This window comes from Moschus berezovskii, chromosome 21 (assembly GCF_049115385.1).
Source record: "Moschus berezovskii isolate FMDL1 chromosome 21, NW_MosBer_1.0, whole genome shotgun sequence".
Taxonomy (NCBI): Eukaryota; Metazoa; Chordata; class Mammalia; order Artiodactyla; family Moschidae; genus Moschus; species Moschus berezovskii.
The window spans coordinates 11,473,090-11,496,041 of NC_142480.1; the positions used below are offsets into that span (position 1 = coordinate 11,473,090).

The 22,952-nt window shown below is 52.0% G+C and overlaps 1 protein-coding gene across 1 annotated transcript; it reads right to left on the reverse strand.

Moving 5' to 3' along the window:
* Positions 1–1,355: 1,355 nt before the first annotated feature.
* Positions 1,356–21,842, reverse strand: OTUB2 (OTU deubiquitinase, ubiquitin aldehyde binding 2). The gene is made up of 6 exons (XM_055418432.2): positions 21,653–21,842; positions 7,975–8,070; positions 6,586–6,704; positions 3,265–3,349; positions 2,611–2,805; positions 1,356–1,649 (listed from the first exon to the last, which is right to left on the reverse strand). The coding sequence occupies exons 1-6, from the start codon at positions 21,653–21,655 to the stop codon at positions 1,443–1,445; spliced, it is 705 nt and encodes a 234-aa protein (XP_055274407.1). The 5' UTR covers positions 21,656–21,842; the 3' UTR covers positions 1,356–1,442.
* Positions 21,843–22,952: the final 1,110 nt, after the last annotated feature.

The following is a 22,952-nucleotide window of genomic DNA, read 5'->3' on the forward strand; positions in this document are numbered from 1 at the left end:
AGGGTCAGATTTACATTCCTGTGAAGAAGGGACAATCACTTAGCTTGAGCCCGTGGGTCCACATTCCAGCCCAGGAACCTGGGCCCCTGCCTGGGATTAAAAGCACCCTGACATCGGTCTTCACAAAGGCAGAAAATGGACACAAGTGTGCGCTTTGTGCACAGAGCCTGGGAGCAGTCTGGCTGTCAGCAGACACTGCAGTTTGACACTGACGCATCAGTAGATTTGAATAAATCCCTGCAGATTGGAACCTTTGAAGGCCTTCGATTAAGGAAGGCGATTCCACATCTCTGCATTCTCCGTTTCTTCCCAGGGGGGAAGACAGCTTGGCTTCCTGGCAGTGCTGCAGCCCAGCCAGGGCTACTTGAGATCCTGAGGCAGCAAGGTGAGCAGGATACCAAGGGCCACGTCCAGACGGATGAATGAGGAGGCTGGCAGGAGCCGGGGCTCTTGGCTACCCGGCAGCTTCCACAGTGGTGGTCTCCTCCACTACCACCTGCTCATCTCCGGTCTTTCCCCTCTAACCTCTAGCCAGCCCATAAGAGGGAAGGGAGAAAGAAGCCAAAGACAGCCTCAAAACACTTGTCTGCTCTGCTCAGCTGGAGTCTGGTTGCGTGTGCTGGTCAGTGCCTCCACCTGGCTGCATCGCTAGATCCTACTTGCAGGGTGTGTGAGGGATGACGAGACAGCTTCGTGGTCCTCCCGGACCCTCGTCTTTCTCAGTGTCTGTCCAGGTGGGGCTGGCGGCAGAACCCTGCAGGGCTGCCCCCCACACAAGACAGGCACTCCTGGCCCTGAGGGAGGCAAGGGGCCCGACAACTCGGGCTTCATACTGATGGCTACAGGCCCCTTTCTAGACTTTGGCATTAAAGTCTTGTTCCTCAAGTTTGGGGCGAGAAAGCACTTCATCGTGAATGTTTGGAAGTACACTGGGGATCTTCGTTGGCCTCAATTCACCATCCCAAGTGCAGTCCAGCAGCTGACTGGACTTGATTTTTTATAGAACTGGTAAGACCTTGAGCTTGAGCTTTTCCTCCCCTGCAGAGAGGCACTGCCTGCAGTGAAAATCAACCAAAGGACATTTTTTTACCCAACAACAGAATGTCAACACTGACAGGAACCTCCTCCAGATGAAGAATTGGACCCAGAGATGGGTAATGACCTATGCAATGTCTAGGAACTGGGGCTAGAGCCAGGGGTTCTGGCATCCTTGCCCAGAGTTAGAAAACGTTGGATCCTCCATGAAAATAAATATTAAAAATATTATCACCAAGTTACCAACAGTCCATAGTGAGTAGGCCTTATTCCCAGTGCCTTTGCCCCAAAGGCGGCAACATTCTCTAACTATAGTCTAAATCGCTTAAAAAATTGAAAAGCCGTAATGTTCCATTCAGAATGCAGTCCCATTAGGTGACAGGCTCCACTGCATGGCCTAAAGTTAATCAATGTTTATCAGCTGCATAAAGGATGTTGTAGTGGGATGTTTTATAGAGCAGGTACACGGAGGGGGTGGCAGCCTCGGGGAACACGTGGTGGTTCAGGGCCGTGTCCATCTCGTCCACGTACTCCACCTGTAGGGCGATGTTCAGGGCCTGGGACAGGGCCGTGATCTGGATGTGGTCACACTCCATGGCCATGGGCTCCACTTCCTGCAAAAGCCAATAGGTGAAAACAACCCAGTTGAGGATGGAGGCCCAGCAGAGGACAGGTGAGAGGTCCCACCCTGTCTTTTTGCCCAGTTGCAGAGCTCAAAACCTCTGCAACTGGGCAACGGTCTCCACAATAGGCCTCGAGGCAGATGTCAACATATGCATTTTCTAGAGAAGGAAACACAGGCTCAGTGAGGAAGGAACAGATAGAAATCACCAGAATTAAAAGGCCTGAAGCTAGATCTTTTTGATTCTGGTCTCCTCACTGTATGTCAGAAGAACACACTACTTTGAAGAATCTGGAGGGGAGAGCAGGAGTTTTTCAGCTTGGACTTTCTAATGCATAAGGAACCTCAGAGCAGAAGGGGACTCACCATAAAGGGATTTCAAGCTTAGGTGCTTATAGAAGGCTGGGCGAGCAAGTGAGCAAATCAGCAGTCAGGCAAAGATGGTGACAAGCTGACTAGTGAGTCCCAGTAACTCAGGCAGCTGCCACTTGGCTCCTGCTGATAGTTGCCAGGCAAGAATAAGGTCTGGGGAGCTGGATCTTCTGATTTTTCCAGAGAAATCCAGATATCCATATAAAAACTGCGCAACGTTTAAATGTTGGCAGTCCTTTCAGGTAAACACCACACATCATAAAACATGTCCTGGAGCAAAGGTGACTCTGGGGTTGCTACTCTCATTTTGTAAACAGTCCAGTCCATCCAAAGGCCCTTTGATGAGACAATCTGAGGCTCAGAGAGGGAAAGTGACTTGCCCAAAGCCACACAGCTCAGGCAGCTCAGGGAGGACCTGTTCAGTTGGCTAATCCAGTCTAATACTCTGAATTGCCATGTAGACGTGACACCCCAGCCCCCTGGTTAGGGAACGTCGGTGTTAAGGCCTCCTCAGGAGAGAGGGCTGAGAGCAGAGCCCAGGGCTGGAGGCCACATCCCAAGCCGGGGCCCCGAGGACCTACATGAGTGCAGAAGTCTTTGATGTCCATCTCCTCGTCGATGAAATGTCGGAAGAAGTCTGCACGGTTCCTGATGAAGGCAGAGGTCAGCAGGCGCAGGAACTGCACGATTCGGTCCGAGAAGCTCTGATCATTGAACACCTTCAGCAGGCTGGACACGGAGCCGTCCTTCTCCACCAGCTCTACCACGCTGTAAAACTGCACCCCTGGGCCCTCAGCGGGGGGCCAGGGAGGCCCTGCCCCTCCCTGCACGAGCCTCCCTCCTTGAAATCCTCAAGTGGAGGCACCAGAATCAATCCATCAGAGATCCCGCCAAAGCTCAGTAACAGGGTTAGAGGCAGTTCGTAGTGAGTCCCTTGGCCCAGAGTTTCCCTCCTCACTGCTCTGACTGCGATTCTCACATACAGATTCAGAAGTGAGAGTCCTCCAGACCCACACCGCCCTCACCAGGGGGGTCAGCGGGGTGAGGTGGGGAGGCTGGGGGAAGTTTCCAGCCTGACAGCTACCGTTCCAAAGGAGGTGCCTCCTCCCAGAGGAAGAGCAGGGCCCTGGGCTCCCTGGCCCCTCGATGTCCCCACAAGCAGGAAGCAACCCTCAGTCTCTGCCAGCCCTGAGGAAGGCTGAGCCCCTCAGCCGTCATGCTCGGGGTTAACTCACAGCGTTGAAGAAGTTTCGGAACTTGTGCTCCTCGAAGCCAGCCGCCAGGAGGTCATTGGGGGTCTGCAGTACACGCTCTTTGAACCTGAAGGGGAAGGCCGGTGCTTTCAGGGAAAGGCAGGGGGTGCCGCTGTGACCGTCAGCCACCCTCTCACTCCCCCCTCTGCCCCCACACACCTGGGAGTCACTGGCGGGGGGTCATACACCCATTTCACAGATGAGGAAGTTGAGGTACCACCCATTCCAAAATATATTGATTCTACCTTTCAAAGGTCTCTTGACTGTCCCATGGTTCCTGGGGCATCAATACCATCTCTGGCCTGGCAACGCCCAGCCTTCCCTCCCTCCCGGTCCCCACTCCACAGGGACCGTAAGAGTGACCTGCCTCAGCCTTCTCCCTCAGGTCACAGCTTCTCAGCACCGGTCCCGGAAGGGCCCCTGCCGAGCTCACCAGCTACATCTCCAGTCCAGTCCACAGCCTCCCTTATGCCCTACAGCCACTCCCCCTTCGCATCGTCACCCCTTAACAACCACTGTCCCCTGGGCCAGGCGTGCTCTTCTCAGAGATGGGCTGAATGTAAAAAACATTGTTTTTTTTTTTTTTAAAAAAAAAGAGTATCATCTGTGCTCGTGAGGCTATCATTGTGTATGGACGGTGGAGATACAATCTGGACTATAGGGTATGTTGCATACATCTTCCCAACTCCCTGTTCAGTGAACCCATGATGGTAGCTTGGAAAAAAAAACAAATCATGACAAGAGGATTTAGACCACAGAAATCAACTCACACCACAGATCAGGCCTCCCGGCCAAAGGGCTATTAAACCTTTGCCAACACTGACCTCCGCTCAAGATCTGGTCCAGGGACCCTGCCTCTTGTCACTGCTCCCACTGCAGACCGCCTACAGGCACAGCCCCGTCTGGAACCTGTCCTGACCTCCGGGGATGGCAAAGAGCTGCCCCAGGACACGGAGTTCAGCAACAGCGTCGAGACACAGTCCAAGGGACTGGTCCACGGAAGGGACGCCTGCCATACAAGAAGGGCCGAGTGGAGAGGCTCAGGGGGACCAGCTGGCTCGGGCCTAACTGCAGCCTGGCCCCTGGGAGGGGAGACCAGGCTCCAGTGAGGATGCAGTGGGGGTTTTCATGAGGGACTCAAGGCACAAGGAGAAAGGCCTGGGAGGCGCAGGTGCCCGGTGGGAGGGTGAGGGGAGGAGAGGCTGGTCTGAAGTGGAATCATCTCATAATCTGGAAGGTGAGGCCCTTTTACCTTTGCCGGAAGGCAGCCTGCCCCTGGCTGGGCCGGCGTCTCTGAGCCCGTTTTGGCCAGGGCGGGTGTGGGAAGGAGTGCGGTGCAGGGGCCCTGCTGCTAGGTCGCTCTCTGGCTTTATAAGGCTCCCCTTCCGTGCAGGGTGGGCGATGCAGACAGGTCTCCACGGCGGGCTGTGAAGGCCTCTCTGGCCACTGTTCCCGTGAGGCCGACGTGCACAGCTCGGCTCCCGGCTCTCCTGCCCGCACACCCTCCCATCCCCGGCCACGTGCCCATCGCATCCCCAGTCACTCCTCACCAGTGCCTGCGGGCCTCACAGTGCCAGCCCTGGGGACACGGAGACACATGGGCCCAGTCTAGTGGGGAACAAACACTCTGGGCAGGACTCCCGCCTCGACGAGGTGAGGGAGGGGAAGGAGGACGGTGTCTGGACTTAAGAGCATGGATCCCCTCTTGGCTACACACTTGCTTTGTGCAAGTCATGTAACCTATCCAAGGCTCAGTTTACTCATCTGTAAAATGGGGTGACGCCAGCCTGGTACTTCCCACTGGACCCCACCTGGATGGCTCCCAGGCATTTTGGACTTGGCAACCTGGAGCTCCTGATCTCTCCAAGCCTCCCTGTGTGGCAAGGGCTTCTCAGTCCTGATATAACTCAGGTCAAACGCTCAGCAGTCAGACTCGACTCTCTGCTCACGCGCCCCACTCCAGCCACGAGTGGATCCTGTGGTGCCACTTCCACTGGCTCAGGCCACCTCCACCACCGCTCCTCTGGGCTCTCCAAGACCACACCCCTGCTGCTCTCAGACTCCACCATTGGTGCATGGGCCTGGTTTTCCTTGCACACAGCAGCCTGCACATCAGGCCTTTTGCTCTGCCAAAGCCTCTGTGGCTCTATCTCATTCAGGCCAACATTCGAGGTCCTTCTGAAGGCCCATGAAGCCCTACCCCACCTGCCCCCACTATGCCTCCAACCCCTACTGAAAACTGCAGCCCCTATCCCTGGACAACCTGGCTGCCTTTCCTACCTGATTTTTTTCCCACAACGCTTCCTGCCATCTGACACATCAAGTACTGTCCGTATCCACTGTCCCTTGTTCCCAGTTAGGATGCAAGCTCGACAGGCAGAGCGCTTTGTCTCTCCTGTTTGCTGCTGCATCCCCGGGGCCCACAACACAGTCAGCATGTGGCACCCACTTGGGTGATGGCTGCAGAGAGCAAGGGTGCCCCGGCAGGAGGGTAGAGTAGAAACCCAGCTCAGCAGAGGAGTTCTGGCACCAGGGTCCATGGATCAACCCCATGTGCCCTGTGACCCGCGGCCACTCTGCACTCTTCCCTGGTGTGTGAGCGGGAAGGCGTCTTGACAGGGAAGCCTGGGATCTTCATTGATCCTCTAAGGGCTGTGAGACCTCCAAGGTTAAGGAAGCGAGTCTCAGCATCTTACTAATACTCCTTGTTACCCAGCAGCAGCAGCGGCTTCTCCGGGAGCTTGTGAGAAATGCAGAGTCCCCGGCCCCAGCCCTACAGAACTGGAATCTGCATCTGAAGAAGATCCCAGGGGGTCTGCACAAATGCTGACATCTGAGAAGCCCCGAACTAAGCCAAAACCCAGGGGTCGAAGGGAGGAGCATGTCCCAGCTGCAGGACAGAGGGGCCTAGGAACGGCATCAACTCCAGATCCAGGCTGACCAGGTAGATGCCTTGGTTACACACACTCACTTCCAAGGTCAGCTGAAGCAATCCAGAACAACGGGCAATGCTTCTTTGTTTTCTCCTTGGAGTGAGGCTTCAAGGACACACCCAAGGCAAAACTCACCTCACCCAGGAGCACTCAGATCAGAGAACTGAAAGTGCCCGCTCGGTCATTCGTCCCATCCCCAGCTGGCCCTCACTTCCACCACGAGGGCCACTGGGCATCCCCTCAATGTCAACGCCGCCACTCACTCCCTGGATTAAGCAGGCTGTGCTGAGGGCAAACCCTCAGGGAGGTTCAGGGCCGATCGACGCAGCAGAAAACACAGCCCGCTCAGTAACCCTCATGCGGCACTCACTTGAGGATCTCCCTGCTCTTGCCCAGCAGAGACTCCAGGTAGGAGTAGCCCAAGGCCCGGTAGAAGCAGTTCCCATCCCCCTTGGTCTTGCGGATGGCGGTGAACCTTTTGCTGAGTTCCTGCAGGGGACAGAGGAAATGTGGGCGTCCACACCAACAGCACCCCTGTCGAGTCCTGTCAGGGGTGGGCTCCCACCTCCCCCAGGCAACATCTGCTCCCTCCTCTCAGACTGGAGGCCCTCCACGGTGTCCCAACTCTCATCCCACAAAAGTAAAAATATGTGGGGTGAGACCTGTGTGAAGCACTATGAACGGGGAGCCATGCCCTGCTTTGAGGAGCCTACAGGCTAGGGTTAGGGTTAGGTTGGATGACTGTCACAAGAGGACCAGGGAGGCACCAGGGTGCCACGGAGCAGTGGCATCTACCCCAGGCTTCAGCAGTCCAGGAGGACTTCCTGGAGGAATGGCACCGGGAGAAGTGGAGTGCCTGGTGGGGGCAGTGAAGGAGCACGTGGCTGTGAGATGGGATAGGAGGCTGCACGGGCAGTAAGAAAGACCTCCTCAGACATTGCCAAGCAGTGTGGCCAGTCTTCCAAGTGTTTCTTAAGAGGTGTGGCATCCCCACAGCACCCCCTCCAGTTCTGCTCCAAGCTGTCAGCTTCTGCCTCGGCTGCCTCCCGGGCCTGCCTGCGGTCAGGATTCTGACGGCCCAGTGTGGTTTCCAAGGGGTCAGGGAGTCCCTGCTCCCACCAGGGTGGAGCTGACAGCGCCCCAGAGGCAGGCTGTAGGGAGGGGTGTGCTCCCTAGAAAGCCAGCTCATCTCCCAAAGGATGAGATATGCGGCCCAGCTCCCACTCCTGCCCCAGGAAGCCCTCCCGGCGGCCGCAGGAGACAGTCCTGCCCAAGTGCAGGTGGCCAGAGGGCAGTAAGGGGACACCCAGGTTCCTCCTAGTCCTGAGACCGTTCCTACATCCTTCAGCCGTCAGAGTCCGGCCAGAGTGGGCCTTCTCACCCACTTACAAATACTAATTTTATGAGCTCAGGCTGCCTGGCCTGAATACCAGCTCCTCCACGCACGCGCGGTAGAATCGTGGGCGCCATTTAATTTCTGTAACTTGGTTCCCTCAGTTGCGAAATGTGGGTAATAAAAGTCCTGACCTTTCAAAGCTGTAATGAGGTCAAAAACTGCTGGCTTTTGTTTTTTTGCAACTAAAGGATTTCTCACTAAGGTAAATATGTCCAACATAGCAGTATTCTGGGAGCCCTTTAATTTGTCCAGGAACCTGGTCCAAATGCAAAGCCTTTTTACCTTCAAAGTGGTGCCTTTGTCTCTGCTCCCAACTCCAGCCCATTTCATCTAGGCTCCCCTCCTCCTGACCCTCTGCCTTACCTGGATTTTCCTCTGGTAGATCCTGTTTTCAGGATGATCCCGAAGAATTGATAGAATGTCACATTTTTCTGATATTAGGTTGAAAGGTGTTTCACTCTGAAAGACAGAAAAAGGAGCAAAGCTGTGACCATTTCAAAAGCAACTGCAGGACTTTCACCGATAGAAAGCCCACGTCCTACTGGTTGCAGGACACAGTGAATGTTACCTTCCCTGGACAGAAGCACCTGCGAGTATGTGACTAGCAGCTCAGTTGCCAGGGTCCCCGGCAGGAGCCAGGGTCAGCCCCACCGTGAAAGGGGTGTCATCTTGTAAGTTCTTTTGTTTTAAATTTTTTGGAAATATTTATTTAGTTGGCTGTGCTGGGTCTTAGTTGTGGCACGTGGGATCTAGTTCCGTCACCAGGGATCGAGCCTGGAACCCCAGCATTGGCAGTGCAGTCTTAGCCCCTGGACCACCAGGGAAGCCCCTCATCTTGTAATTTCTGAACTGACTCATTTTATAGACTGTAATACATCCATGCACAAAAACAAATGCAAAATGGTTTAAAGACTTAAAGTAACACCCGAAACCATTAAACTTCTAGAGGAAAACATAGGCGGTATGCCGTTTGAATTGTGGTGCTGGAGAAGACTCTTGAGAGTCCCTTGGACTGCAAGGAGATCCAACCAGTCCATTCTAAAGGAGATCAATCCTGGGTGTTCACTGGAAGGACTGATGCTAAAGCTGAAACTCCAATGCTTTGGCCACCTCATGAGACGAGTTGATTCACTGGAAAAGACTCTGATGCTGGGAGGGATTGGGGGCGGGAGGAGAAGGGGACGACAGAGAATGAGATGGCTGGATGGCATCACCGACTCTATGGACATGAGATTGAGTGAACTCCAGGAGCTGGTGATGGACTGGGAGGCCTGACATGCTGCGATTCATGGGGTTGCAAAGAGTCGGACACGACTGAGCGACTGAAATGAACTGAACTGAACTGAACTGATGCTGTTTGATGTTCGTCTTAGTCGTATTTTGGGGGGGATCTGTCTCCTCAGGCAAGGAAAACAGAAACAGAAACAAACAAATGGAACTACATTAAAATAGAAAGATTTTCATCCAGGAATCTATTTCCTGTCTGTGTAAACGTGCCTCTTCTGGACATTTCATACAAATGGAATCATATGATTGGCCTTTTATGACTGATTTCTTTCACTTAACATAATGTATTTCAGATGCATCCATGATGTAGCACATATCAGGACTTTCTTCCTTTTTGTTGTCAGATAATATTCTACGGTATGAGTTTCCCATATTTTGTTCCATTTGTCAGTTGATGGATTTGGGGGTTGTTTCCACTTTGGGGCTATTATGAATAAAGTTACTATGAATATTCCTGTTTAGAAAAAAAAGCTTTTGCACAGCAAAGAAACTTTCAACAAAAGGAAAAGGCCACTTACTGAAAAGAAGATATTTGCAAATAATATATCTGAATAAGGAGTTAATAAAGAATTCATACAACTCAACATCAAAGACACAAACAACCCAATTAAAAAGTGGGCAGAGGATCTGCACAGATATTTTTCCAAAGAAGACATATGGATGGCCAACAGGTCCATGAGAAGATTTTCAACATCGTTAACCATCGGGGAATCAAAACCACAATGAGGTATCACCTCACCTCTGTTAGAATGGCTATTATCAAAAAGACAACAAATGACAAGGTTGGTGGGACTTTCCTTGTGGCTCAGCTGGTAAAGAATCTGCCTGCAATGCAGGAGACCTGGGTTTGATCCCTGGGTTGAGAAGATCCCCTGAAGAAGGGAACAGCTACCCACTGCAGTATTCTGGCCTGGAGAATTCCATGACTGTACAGTCCCCAGGGTCACACAAAGTTGGACATGACTGAGCAACTTTCACTTTCTAACAAGGTTGGAGAGAGTGTGGGGAAAAGGGAACCCTGGGTGCTCTGTGGTGGAATTATAAACTGGTATAGTCATTAAGGGACACAGTGTGGAAATTCCTCAAGCAAATTAAAACAGAGCTATCGTGTGTTATTCCACTTCAAGGTATGTATCCAAAGAAAACAAAAGCACTCATTAGAAAAGATACAGGGATCACTATGTTCACTGGAGCACTATTTACAATAGCCAAGATGTGGAAGCAACCTAAGTGCCCATCCGTAGACGAAAGGATAAAGATGTGGTGTGTAACATGCAATGGAAAATCATTCAGTCACCAAAAGAATGAAATATTTCTCTTTGCACCAACATGGATGGACCTAGAGATCATCACACTGAGGAAGTTAAGACAGTGAAAGACAAATATTACATGATATCACTTGCAACGTGGAATCCAAAGAAATGAACAAAGATAACAAAACAAAAGCAGGGTCACACATACAGAGAACGAACACGTGTTTGCCAGAGGGGAGGGGGTCGGGGGGAGGAGAGAAAGAGGTGAGCGAGATTCAGAGGCACAAAGCAAGAGACGAGTCGCGGGGATGACGCGCACAGTGAGGGGGGGACGCGCAGGGACGATGGAGTGTCTTTGGTGGCAATGACTCAGCTTACCACGGCAATCACCTTGCTGTATGGAGAACTAGTGAATCACTATGTGGGGTAACAGGAACTACCATAGAGCTGTAGGTCAATTATCCTTCAAAAACAAACTCACAGAAACAGAGATCAGATGTGTGGTGACCCGAGGCAGGGGTGGGGTCACCGGGGCCTGGAGGAAGGCGGTCAAAAGGTTCCAGTTACAAACTTCCAGTCGTAAGATAAATAAGTACTAGGGACGTACTGTACAGCATGATAAATTTAATTAACAGGTGTATATGAACGTTGGTAAGAGAGTATAATGGCACCCCACTCCAGTACTCTTGCCGGGAGAATTCCATGGACAGAGGAGCCTACAGTCCATGGGGTCACAAACAGTCAGACATGGACTGAGCGACTAACACGAGAAAGTCCTAAGCGTTCTCATCAGAGGAAAAATCTTCTCTATTTTTTAAATGTTGTGTCTTTACAAAGATGAGGGATGCTCACTAAACTTGCAGTCATTTCATGATGTACGTAAATCAAATCTCTGTGCTGTATAGCTTAAACCTACGCAGTGCTGGATGTCAGTAACACTGGAAGAAGAAAGAACATAGTAACTCAAGTCTACTGAGCCTCCATTCTGTAAGGAGGCTCCATACTCCCTTTGTCTTCTCCTGACCTTCCTGTCTCACTCCTTCATTCCTTCTTCTATCCATCCAACGATACCCAACCAGTCTGCACCAAGCCCTGTGTGGTTCAGTCGCTCAGTGGTCTTGGACCTGGAAACAGAGGTTAGACCATCTAGCACCACCTACTGGTGAAAGTTCATATCGCAGTCCAGCTCTGAATGGAGGTCAGTTTCCACCCAGAGGCAGAAACCAGGGCCTCTAGAGGGTGGAGAAGTCATCTAATGGCAAAAGGAAGACCCAGGGCCAGGGAAAGGGCAGGACACATCTGTTCTAACAGCTAATCTCCCACAGGCTTGTCTCTGCCTCATGATTTTTCCTGCTCAGACGAGGGTTCAGGGCAGTGGGGGCTGCACCCCTGTCTCCAACCCCACCCCACTCCCCGCCCCGGGAAAGGCTCTGATTTCATCAGGAAAATAATGTTAAAATATAATGTGAAAGGCACTTGCAGTTTGTAGTTAAAATAAGTAGCCTTGATGAGAACCTATTGTGTGGCTCAGGGAACTCTACTCAATACTCTGTGGTGGCCTAAAAGGGAAGGCAATTATTTTTTTAAAAGGGAATATATGTACACTCATGAAACAGAAGTAGATGTTTTTTCTGGAATTCCCTTGCTTTCTCCATGGTCCAGTGAATGCTGACAATTTCATCTCTGGTTCCTCTGCCTTTTCTAAACCCAGCTGGCACATTTGGAAGTTCTCAGTTCACGTGCCGATGAAGCCCAGCTTGAAGGATTTTGAGCATAACTTTACTAGGGTGTGAAATGAGCACAGCTTGTACAGTAGCTTGGACATTCTTTGGCACTGCCGAAGAATAAGTCCCATTATTTACCTACCTACCTCAGTAAAAAAGAAAAAAGCCTTGTTTTTTACTCACAGCTGACTTAAAATGATGGCTTGGATCTTTTTAAATGATGGATGATGACAGAGCACAGCTGTGTTGAACACCGCTCGCACTTGGACTGCCCCCGAATAAAACCAACAAATGGTGAGGGAAGAGGCACAGACTCGGTTCTATTTGATGAGCAGTTTCTGAGACGATGTCGCTGGCAGAGTGGAAAGCAGTATAAAGAATGAATCCTAAACACGGAGCGGCAACTACTGGGTCGGCCAAAAGCTTCGTTCGCGTGTTTGTACCATCGTATGGAAACACTTGAACGAACTTTTTGGCCAACCCAGTATTTCAGATGGCAGAAAACTGCCAGTCAAAATGACAATGTGAAAGGTGGGTCAGGAAGGGGACCCACAGGCCTCACAGCAGGGAAGCCTACCCAGGTTTTCCACTTGCCTCAGTCGTATCATTTTTGCAAAGTAAATAGCAAATTGACTTAGGCTATTTAGAACAGTCAATTTAAAAGGAAAACATTAAACAGCAGTGTGGGGGCGGGGAGGGACTCACCCTTGGGGTTCAAGAGACCCACTGTCAGCACCAGGTATTTTGCTAACTTTCCCCCTTTATCCCTCATCCCTGTTCCCATCCTGCCATCCCCCACCCTTTATAGGTATTCCCTCTGATATGTCTTTCAATATGTATGTCTTTTTAAATTGTGGTAAAACATACATCAGTTCCGTGGCATTACATTTTCTCAAAGCGAAACTCTACCCAGCTGGTGCTCCGTTCCGTTCCGTTCGGTCGCTCAGTCGTGTCCGACTCTTTGCGACCCCGTGGGCTGTAGCCTACCAGGCTTCTCCGTCCGTGGGATTCTCCAGGCAAGAATACTGGAGTGGGTTACCATTTCCTTCTCCAGGGTATCTTCCTGACCCAGGGATCGAACCCGGGTCTCCTGCATTGGAGGCAGACGCTTTAACCTCTGAGCCACCAGGGAAGCCCAGCTGGTGCTAGTGGAAAAAAATTCGCCTGCCAGTGCAGGAGGCACAAGAGACTTGGGTTTGATCCCTCGGTAGAGAAAATCCCCTGGAGGAGGAAATGGCACTCCAGTATTCTTGCCTGGACAATTCCATGGATAGAGGATCCTGGAGGGCTACAGTCCACGGGTTTGCAAAGAGTCAGACAAGACTGAGCACATGCACATAAACCCTAACTCCCCATTTCCTTCCCCCCAACCCACCCCCAAACCCTGGCAACCACCATTCTGCTTTTTCTCTATTAATGTGTCTAGTGTCTATCCTAGGGACCTCACCTAAGTGGAATGTATGTCGTTTTTTAAAATGCCAAGTTGTTTTATGTATGCATGCGTTTTAAATGTGCAGACAAATTATTCCTTTTCTCTTCACTCAGTACTATTTAAGATCCACCCTTTTGGACAAATGGCGCTCAGGTTGGTTGCCCGGCCCAGCAGTGGAGCCTTCAGTTGGCGCCAGCGCCCCCTCGTGGTCCCAGGTGTCTTTACAGGGCCACTGGGAGGGGTGAGTGAGTTTCTACTTTGGCACTTCGGAGTCCCGGCCTGGCACGTCCAGAGTGACTCAAGTCAGCCCAGGTGGCCCCCGCCCCACTTCCCATAAGCATGGCCCTGGTCACATGGCTGGAAGAACAGCCTCAGCTCACTGGCCCATAAACCATGTACAATACTCTGCGTTTGACCTTGGCTGACTAATTGGTGGTTTTTAAAATCATGGCGGAAAATTTCCAGGGTGTTATGGCTCAAACTACCGCACAATTGCACTCATCTCACATGCTAGTAAAGTCATGCTCAAAATTCTCCAAGCCAGGCTTCAGCAATATGTGAACCGTGAACTCCCAGATGTTCAAGCAGGTTTTAGAAAAGGCAGAGGCACCAGAGATCAAATTGCCAACATCCGCTGGATCATAGAGAAAGCAAGAGAGTTCCAGAAAAACATCTATTTCTGCTTCATTGACTATGCCAAAGCCTTTGACTGTGTGGATCACAATAAACTGTGGAACATTCTGAAAGAGATGGGAATACCAGACCACCTGACTGCCTCTTGAGAAACCTGTATGCAGGTCAGGAAGCAACAGTCAGAACTGGACATGGAAAAACAGACTGGTTCCAAATAGGAAACGGAGTACGTCAAGGCTGTATATTGTCACCTTGCTTATTTAACTTATATGCAGAGTACATCATGAGGAACGCTGGGCTGGAAGACGCACAAGCTGGAATCAAGATTGCTGGGAGAAATATAAATAACCTCAGATATGCAGATGACACCACCCTTATGGCAGAAAGTGAAGAGGAACTCAAAAGCCTCTTGATGAAAGTGAAAGAGGAGAGTGAAAAGGTTGGCTTGAAGCTCAACATTCAGAAAACAAAGATCATGGCATCTGGTCCCATCACTTCATGGGAAATAGATGGAAAAACAGTGGAAACAGTGTCAGACTTTATTTTTTGGGGCTCCAAAATCACTGCAGATGCTGATTGCAGCCATGAAATTAAAAGACGCTTACTCCTTGGAAGGAAAGTTATGACCAACCTAGATAGTATATTAAAAAGCAGAGACATTACTTTGCCAACAAAGGTCCGTCTAGTCAAGGCTATGGTTTTTCCCGTGGTCATGTGTGGATGTGAGAGTTGGACTGTGAAGAAGGCTGAAGAATTGATGCTTTTGAACTGTGGTGTTGGAGAAGACTCTTGAGAGTCCCTTGGACTGCAAGCAGATCCAACCAGTCCATTCTAAAGGAGATCAATCCTGGGTGTTCATTGGAGGGACTGATGCTAAAGCTGAAACTGCAATACTTCGGCCACCTCATACGACGAGCTGACTCACTGGAAAAGACTCTGATGCTGGGAAAGGTTGGGGGCGGGAGGAGAAGGGGACGACAGAGAATGAGATGGCTGGATGGCATCACCGACTCAATGGACACGAGTTTGAGTGAACTCCGGGAGTTGGTGATGGACAGGGAGGCCTGGTGTGCTGTGATTCATGGGGTCGCGCAGAGTCGGACACGACTGAGCGACTGAACTGAACTGAACTAATGGGGCAGGGACTGGCCTCACCTGAAAATGTTGCGTCAGACCTCATCAGGTCACTTAAAAGGATTTTAGCCTTTAATTGCTGATTTGCAAACAGGTGCTAATGAATTAGGTCATGCAGATAGCACCTCTACTCTGAAACAATTTGGAGCTGCCCAGTGGAAGAATATATTTCAAAGCGGAGAAGGATGTTTCTCTAATCACTGTCTCCTCCGCAGAGACCCCAGAAACTAACCAGATGCACTAGAACGGGGGCTTGGTGTTCAGACCAGATCTGAGTCCTTGTGGGGGTCCTCTCACCTCCTACAGAACCAGCACATCACCACCTTCTGGGGTCCTGCTGACCCTGCCCTTGATCCCCACCCCGCATCCAGACACCGCCCACCTCCAAACGGAGGGAAGGCAAGCTCCCCACCACCTTCCTCGGTTTTCTCGCCAAAGCCTCTGCACATCTAGAACCTGTCCACATAGCCCCAAGAGTTCCTCAACCAGCCTGAGACCAACGAAAAACCAGACTGACCCCAGCCCTCCACCTCTACCCCCATCCACGGATCCTGCCCCACGGGGGCGGCATTTGAAGTCCCGAAGGCTTCCGGTAAAGATGTGACCCGCCAGGGCCCGAGGGAGGGCCCATTGCCAGGGCGATGTCGGAACTGGCGCCCCACAGCAGCCGCCTGCCCCCTCCCTGCGCATGGAAACCGCATGCACCCAGCACTGTGCCAGCACCTCCAGGGACCCCCAGGAGATAATGGGGTGACAAGGAGCTGCGGGGCAGGGAGGGGCCAGGCTGAAAGGACTGGGCTCTGGCAGCTCAGTCCCGCAGACATGACGTGTGACTCACGCCCAACCCCTGCCCTCCATTGAGTTTTCCATGAGCCCCTCCTGGAACAGGTACAGCTCAGGGTTGGAAGCCAGGCCCGGTGAGCTTTCAGGAGAGGTGATACGAAGCTCCAGGGGACGGGATCCTTTGTCACTTTTGTCACCGTTCTCCTGGAACAGCTGCTGGTCCCCAGCAGGCACAAAGTACCTGCTGATTGATGTGTTACCTTTGCTGGGAGGTCACTGTATGCCAGGTGCTGGGGACAATCTCACTTAAGCCTCATGGTAGCTCTAATTTACACGTGGAAGCCAAAGCCCAAAGAGGTCAAGCTGTTGGCCCCAAGTCACACAGTGAAGCGATCCAGGAAGAAACTCGGATCCTGATCCCCCAGCACATTAAAGGTATTCCACAGACCTTGTGCCTTTCAGGCCCTCTCCCCCTCCACGAAGAGAGCACACCTGAGGGCCAGGTGGGCCAGGCCAGCCCTTGGCCTGCCCGACCTCCCTCTGAGGCTGCGCTGCTGGCGGGGCTGACCCTGGGCTGTGAATCAGCCTTGTTAACCAGGCCCAGCCTCCCAGAAGCCACAACTCAGTGCATGGTCTGACCTCAAGCTACCAACTCCTCCATGGCTGGGGCCAGAGCCTGCAGCCTCCAGCGGGGCAGGACCCAGAATGCAGTCCGCTGCCCCTCTCAAAAGGTCCCTGTCATTTCTAGAGGCTCCCCGTGGCTCCAAACCTGGCCTTGCCTGTCTAGTGCTGGGGTCTCCATAGCGGGCTGTTTGAAGGGGCTGGAAGGAAATGCCTTTTTATATGATTTTTATTGGAGTATGGTTGCTTTACAATGTTGTTGTTAGTTTCTGCTGTACAACAAAGTGAATCAGCCATATGTATACATATATCCCCTCCCTCCTACACCCCACCACATCCTCCCCCCTCTTCTCCCCCCGCCACAGGTCATCACAGAGCACCGAGCGGAGCTCCCTGTGCTAAAGAGCAGCTTCCCACTAGCTATTTGTTTTACATATGGTAGTGTATATGTCAATTGTATTCTCCCAGTTTGCTCCACCCTCCCATGCCCCCGCCCCCCACCCCACATCCATATGTTCATTCTCTATGTCTGTGTTTCTATGTCTGCCCTGTAAACAGTTCATCAGTACCATTTTTCTAGATTTCACATACATGCGTTAATACACAATATTTGTTTTCCTCTTTCTGAATTACTTCACTCTGTATGACCGACTCTAGGTCTATTCACATCACTGCTAATGACCCAATTTCATTCTTTTTTATGGCTAAGTAATATTCCAGGGAATGCCGCTTTAAATGTCTACTTTAGGGTATAAAGTACGATGTACCAACATGTGGAATAATCAGACACTTTTACTGATGAGTGATCAAAAACATTTGGAGGCCAAAGATTTTGGGGAGTGCTCTGCAGTGGCTTCCTACTGCTGCTGTAACCAGTTAGCACAAACACAGCGATTCAAAACAACAGGATTTATTATCTTACATTTCTGGAGGCTCAGGGGAGAACCCACTTTCTTACCTTTCTAGAAGCTGCCTACATTTCTTGGCTTATGAGCCCTTCCACCCACTGTCACACCTTCTCACTCTGAGCTTCCTGCCTCTTCCTTATCAGGATCCTTGTGATCATGTCATTGGACCTCCCTGGGTAACCCAGGGTGCTCTCCCCATTTCAGGACCCTTAATTCACCATACCTGCAAAGCCCTTGCTGCCGTGTGAGGTACCCTATTCATGGGTTCTGGGGTTAGGATGTGTGTGTCTCTGGGGTGCTATTACTCAGCCTTCCACTCACATGCTCCACCTCTGCTGTTCAGCGCAGGAAACAGGGAAGACCCTACACCCCAGTCCCTATTGCCTCAGGTCACAGTTGTTGGCTGGCCTTGCAGACAGCCCGGATTCAGATGCTGGTCCTCTCTCATCTGACACCTGGACTCGTAGCATCCTCCTAACCGACCCTCAGACCTTCATCTCCCGCCCTGACCTCTCCCTAGAGATCCAGCCTCAAACACCACCAGCCACCAGGATGTCTGACCATGATCCCCAAATTACTGCGCCCCTAACTGCCTTCTCCCTCCACCCCTGCATCCCCTCCAGGTGTCACCAGATCCTCGAAAGCCCCTCTATCCAGACAGAACTCACACCAAAGATGCGGGAGGACTCTTCCCCTCCTCTCTTCCTGCTTCAGCTCTGCTCCTGTGTCTGGCCAGAGCTGCCACCATCTGCCCCCAGGGAGGTGGCACCAGCATCTGCCCAATGGGCCTCCTGGCTCCCACTTCCGCTCCCATCCCCACCGTCATCCACAGCATCCAGCACAGTCTCCCACAAAGTGAACCAGTTGAGGGCGTGCCCTTCCCCAGTTCCCTCCAGTGACTTCCTTCACTTGGGAAAAGACTCAACCTCTGGATGACAACCGTCATCTGGCCTTGCTTCCTTCACTCTCCTGAACTCCAACTCCAGTGACCCTCCTGATGTTCCTCCAACAAGATGCACCCGTTTCTACTGCAGGGCCTTTGCACATGCTGTTCCTATGCATGGACAGATTCTCTGCCTCTTTACACGTGTAATCACCTTCCTTGACCATCTTGTCTCAAAATTGCCCCTCCCTGCAACCCTTACTGCCTTAATCTGTCTTATGTCTTCAATGGATTCTCTAACATATATTTTCACTTGTTGACTTGCTCTCTATCTCCCTCCACAAGAATATCAACTCCATGAGAGTAGGGACTTTGCTTGCCTGTCATGACCAGATTCCCCAGTGCCTGCCACATAGCAATGCTCCCAAAATGCAGAATGAGTAGATTTGTGAGCAGATGGATAAGCTGGTCTCTGACTCCAGCCTGGCCACTTCCGGCCCTCTGTTCACTCCACTGCCAGAGAGACCATCCAAATCAACCATCTCTTATTTGTCAAAAATACGTTATGGTCCCCCCACCACCACATTTGCAGAATAAAGCCCAAACCCCATGGCACAGCATGTGAAGCCCTTTACAGTACATTCTGACCCACCCCACCCCCCCGCCAGTTTTTCTAGATTTATCTCTCCTCCCTCCATATAGACCGCTCACCATTCCCAGAATATCCCACTCTTAACCATGTTTCCAGGCCTGTAAGCACATATTTCCAGGCCTGTCTCACCCTGACTGGAATACACACTTCCCCAAATCCTTCCTGAAAACTCCTATACATCCTTCAATACCCCATTCAAAAGACCCCTTTGTGAAGCCTTCCTTGACACTCACTGCTCCCTCAGAGTGCACGGGTTCCTGCTGTGCTCCCCAAGCTCTTAGGCTTCTTAGGTCATGACTGGTAGTTCAGGAATTGCTTGTATCCAGTTCTGTCTTGTCTCAGGCCGTGAGTTCCTAAAAGAGGGCAGGCCCTTGTCTTTCTCATCAATGCCCAGCCCAGCATGGGGCTGGACTAGGGATCCTACTGGGGGCTTGTTTGAAAAACCAAAGAACAAAGCACAGAAGGGTCCTGTGGGTTTGCCATTCACATCTGACCCGCACTGTTCACTGAATGTTAAATGCCTTTTGAGTGAGCATGAGACCCCTCACTACCTACAGCCTCCATCAGTGGCAGCCGCCAAGCCTTGTCCTCACCCAGGCCACTGGCTTCCCAAGGGCTTCTATGTCTTCTCCCTGGGACCCTTCCCTAGCTCAGTGACTTTGAAATGGATACAGAAAGAAAACACTATATGTTCCAGAGGCATTCTCCTCTGCCCACCACATACACACTCACCATCATCCATACCACACAGACTCAAAAACATCACCAGTGGGCCCAGCACGGTGCCTGGCAAACAGTAGGTGCCCATTAAATGTTGAATGAACAGACGAGAACACACCCTGCACTGCCTCTGCCCCCACCCCCTCCCCATGATTCCCAGACAGACATCTTGTTTGGTGAGTTAACCACTTCATTCCTCTCCAAGGCACCTATGCCGCCTGTCACAGGGCAAGGGCTGGTGCTCTGACTCTACCTGCCTCTAACTTCTGTTCTCCTGAGTCCAGGGCAGATGGGAGGAGGGAGTCAGAGGCCTCACTGTGCACCATGAAGGCCAGAAGATCAGGCCCCAGCCCCACTGCCCCACCATGCTCTCAGCTAACCAGTGGAGACTGGAAGGCAAGCCAGCCTCGGCTCCAGGGTGGCTAAACTCATTATTACCCCAGCCCTGGCCACTCCCTTGTGGGTGATGCAGAAACACCTCGGTGCCCTTCCAGGAGCAGCAGAACCAGGTAAACCCTTAGGCCCTGCCTGGAAACAGGAAGTGGGTGTTTCCAGGTGCTCCAGAAGCCCTCAGCCACACCCAGCTGGTTTGTCCAGGACAGGCTGGCTCAGATGACCGGGCCACCCACGCCACACTCAGAACGTGTCAGATCATGACCAGGCTTTGACCCATGCCCCAGGCCAGCGGCAGCCCACAGTGGTCAGTGACCCATTTCCTTACTCAGACCTAGGAGGGAGGAGGCTGAGCACTAAGAACCAGGCCCCTGTGCACACCCATTTCCAGGATTCTGTTGTCAGAGGGAAAGCCGTGGCCAATTATCTGAACCAAGTGCTACATGCGCATCACAGCAGCCCATTATACAGATGTGCAAAATAGCGCTGGGAAGGGGAAGGACCAACCAAGGCCTCTTGGGTTTCCAGGGGGTGGAGGTGAGATCACCCCTCAGGGCTGTGACCACAAGCCAAGCCAGTGGTCCTTATACTCTCCAGGCTCCCTGGAGCAGGGGGGTCAGAGTTGATCGGTTCTAGGCATTCATCACACCTAGTCCCCTGCAGACTGCCTGTGCCCCTGTCTCCCCTCACCCCCAAGACGGACTGATGTAGTGATAAAATAGGAATAATTCCTGGTGGCTCAGATGGCAAAGAATCTGCCTGCAATGCTGGAGACCCAAATTCGATCCCTGGGTAGGGAAGATCCCCTGGAGAAGGGAATGGCAACCCGCTCCAGTATTCTTGCTGGGAGAATTCCATGAACAGAGGAGCTTGGCGTGCTGCAGTCCATGGGGTTGCAAGGAGTCAGACACAACTGAGCAACTAACACACACACACACACACAAAAAAGTAATACAAAGAGCACTGGACTGGGAATCCAAGTCCACCATGATCAGTCCCAGCCGCTCCCTGTCTGGGCCTCAGGGTCCCCGGCTGCCCAAACCCTGAGTTTGGCCTGGCTCAGAGGGTCTCCGCGGCCGTTTCTGGCCCCTAATTCACGTGCCTCATAACTTGAGACAGTCTCTCCACGTGGGTCCTAACTGCAAAGACCTTCTGTTGACAAGCAGGACGGAGAGGATATCGGGCCACCCGTGGCAACCCCAGGTCCACTCGTGGGGCTTGGGAGTGGGGAGGTCTCTAATGGATGAGCCCTCGGGTGGGTGCGGCCAGGAGCTGCTAACTGGGGGGCTAGTAACGAAAAGGACGAGACCCTTAGCCCTGGAGCCCCCCTGTCCCCACAGTCGGAGCGGCACATGGGACACCAGGGACGAACGCGCCGGGGGCGGGGATCCTGGGCGCTGGGTTGGGTCCCCGTCGCTAGACCGTCCACGGGAGCCTTCCAAGAAAGGACCGGGACCCCCCGGTATTCCTGGGGGGGCCGAACGCGGCGGATTTGACACTGGGACTGAGCCTCGCGCCCGATCTCCCGTCCCGCGAGTGCACATGCGCCCGGGGGCGACCCCGCCTACCGCGCCCCCTTCCCACCCCTCCTTCCCGACTTCCCACCTAGACCACTGACCATAGTGACCGGAGCCGTCGGGCCAGGTCCCGCCCCAGCGAGGAGCGATCCGGTGCGGGAGGGCGCCGCGGGAGCCACTGGCTGGCTCCGCCGTTGGGTCGGGCGGCGGGGGCCTCGAGGGCGTGGGGACGAGCGGAGAATACACCCGACCGCTCCGCAAACCAGAGGTTAGACCTCCACTGTGTCCCAGCAAGACACACGCCCCGCGATTGACGTCTGAAGCGAGCAATCAGAAGCTGGGCCACAGGACGTCACAGAAAGTGGGTGGGACTTCACGCACCCTCAGCCTATGCTTTAGGGTCCATTTGACAGGGTACCGCCTCCTTTTAAAGACACAGAAACCTCTTAACTAGCAAAGGAGTTAGCCCAACCCAGAAAGACAAGTCTTCGTTTGTGAAGGCTGAAGGACTTTTGACCAAAACTGCAAATTGAAGTCTTCTGAAAGATCGGCTGTGCTATGTGCTAAGTCACTTCAGTCGTGTCCGACTCTTTGTGACCCTATGGACTGTAGCCCGCCAGGCTCCTCTGTCCATGGGATTCTCCAGGCAAGAATACTGGAATGGGTTGCCATCCCCTTCTCCAGGGGATCTTCCTGACCCAGGGATCGAACCCAGGTCTCCTGCATTCTTTGTTGGCCCTCGTTAATTCATAATAAGGTCATATAAGTATAGTTTGCTCAAGATCAGAGGACAGGTGCTTAGGGAACATGTGTTCAATAATATTAAGTTACCTGCCTGCACGTGTAGCTTCTAAATAATGTTTTACCCACTTCCAACTTATGAATCAGTAGGTTGCCAGGCCACCCAATTAATGTTTGTTGAATGACTGAATTTCTACGATCGTTGATTCTGTGCCTCTGGAATTGTATGGCTATATATGAGGCACAGACCATGAACCAGGCTTGGTTGACTCACCCTGTATACAAGCTCATTATTGCTGAACATCAAACAGACGAATATGTATCATTCAGAACGAATATGTATCATTCAGAGATTCATTCACTAGTCCCTGACTGCTGGAAGACAGTGCTTTGGGGGTGGGAGGAAGGGGTTCCAATGAATCGTATGTGCTCCTTTTATAAGTATTAATACGTCCTGGATCGTGTATTAATTCCCCCACCCCACTTTTACACTTCTGCCCTTGGTACCAGGCTAGGCTCTCAAGCAGACAGCATCTACATCTTCCAAGTGCATATCACTTATTTGGTGGGAAGTTTGGGATCAATCAAGACTCAAAGAGAAATAACAGTAAAAGCTAATTTTTATTGAGCACTTACTGTGTATCAAGCACCATCCTAAAC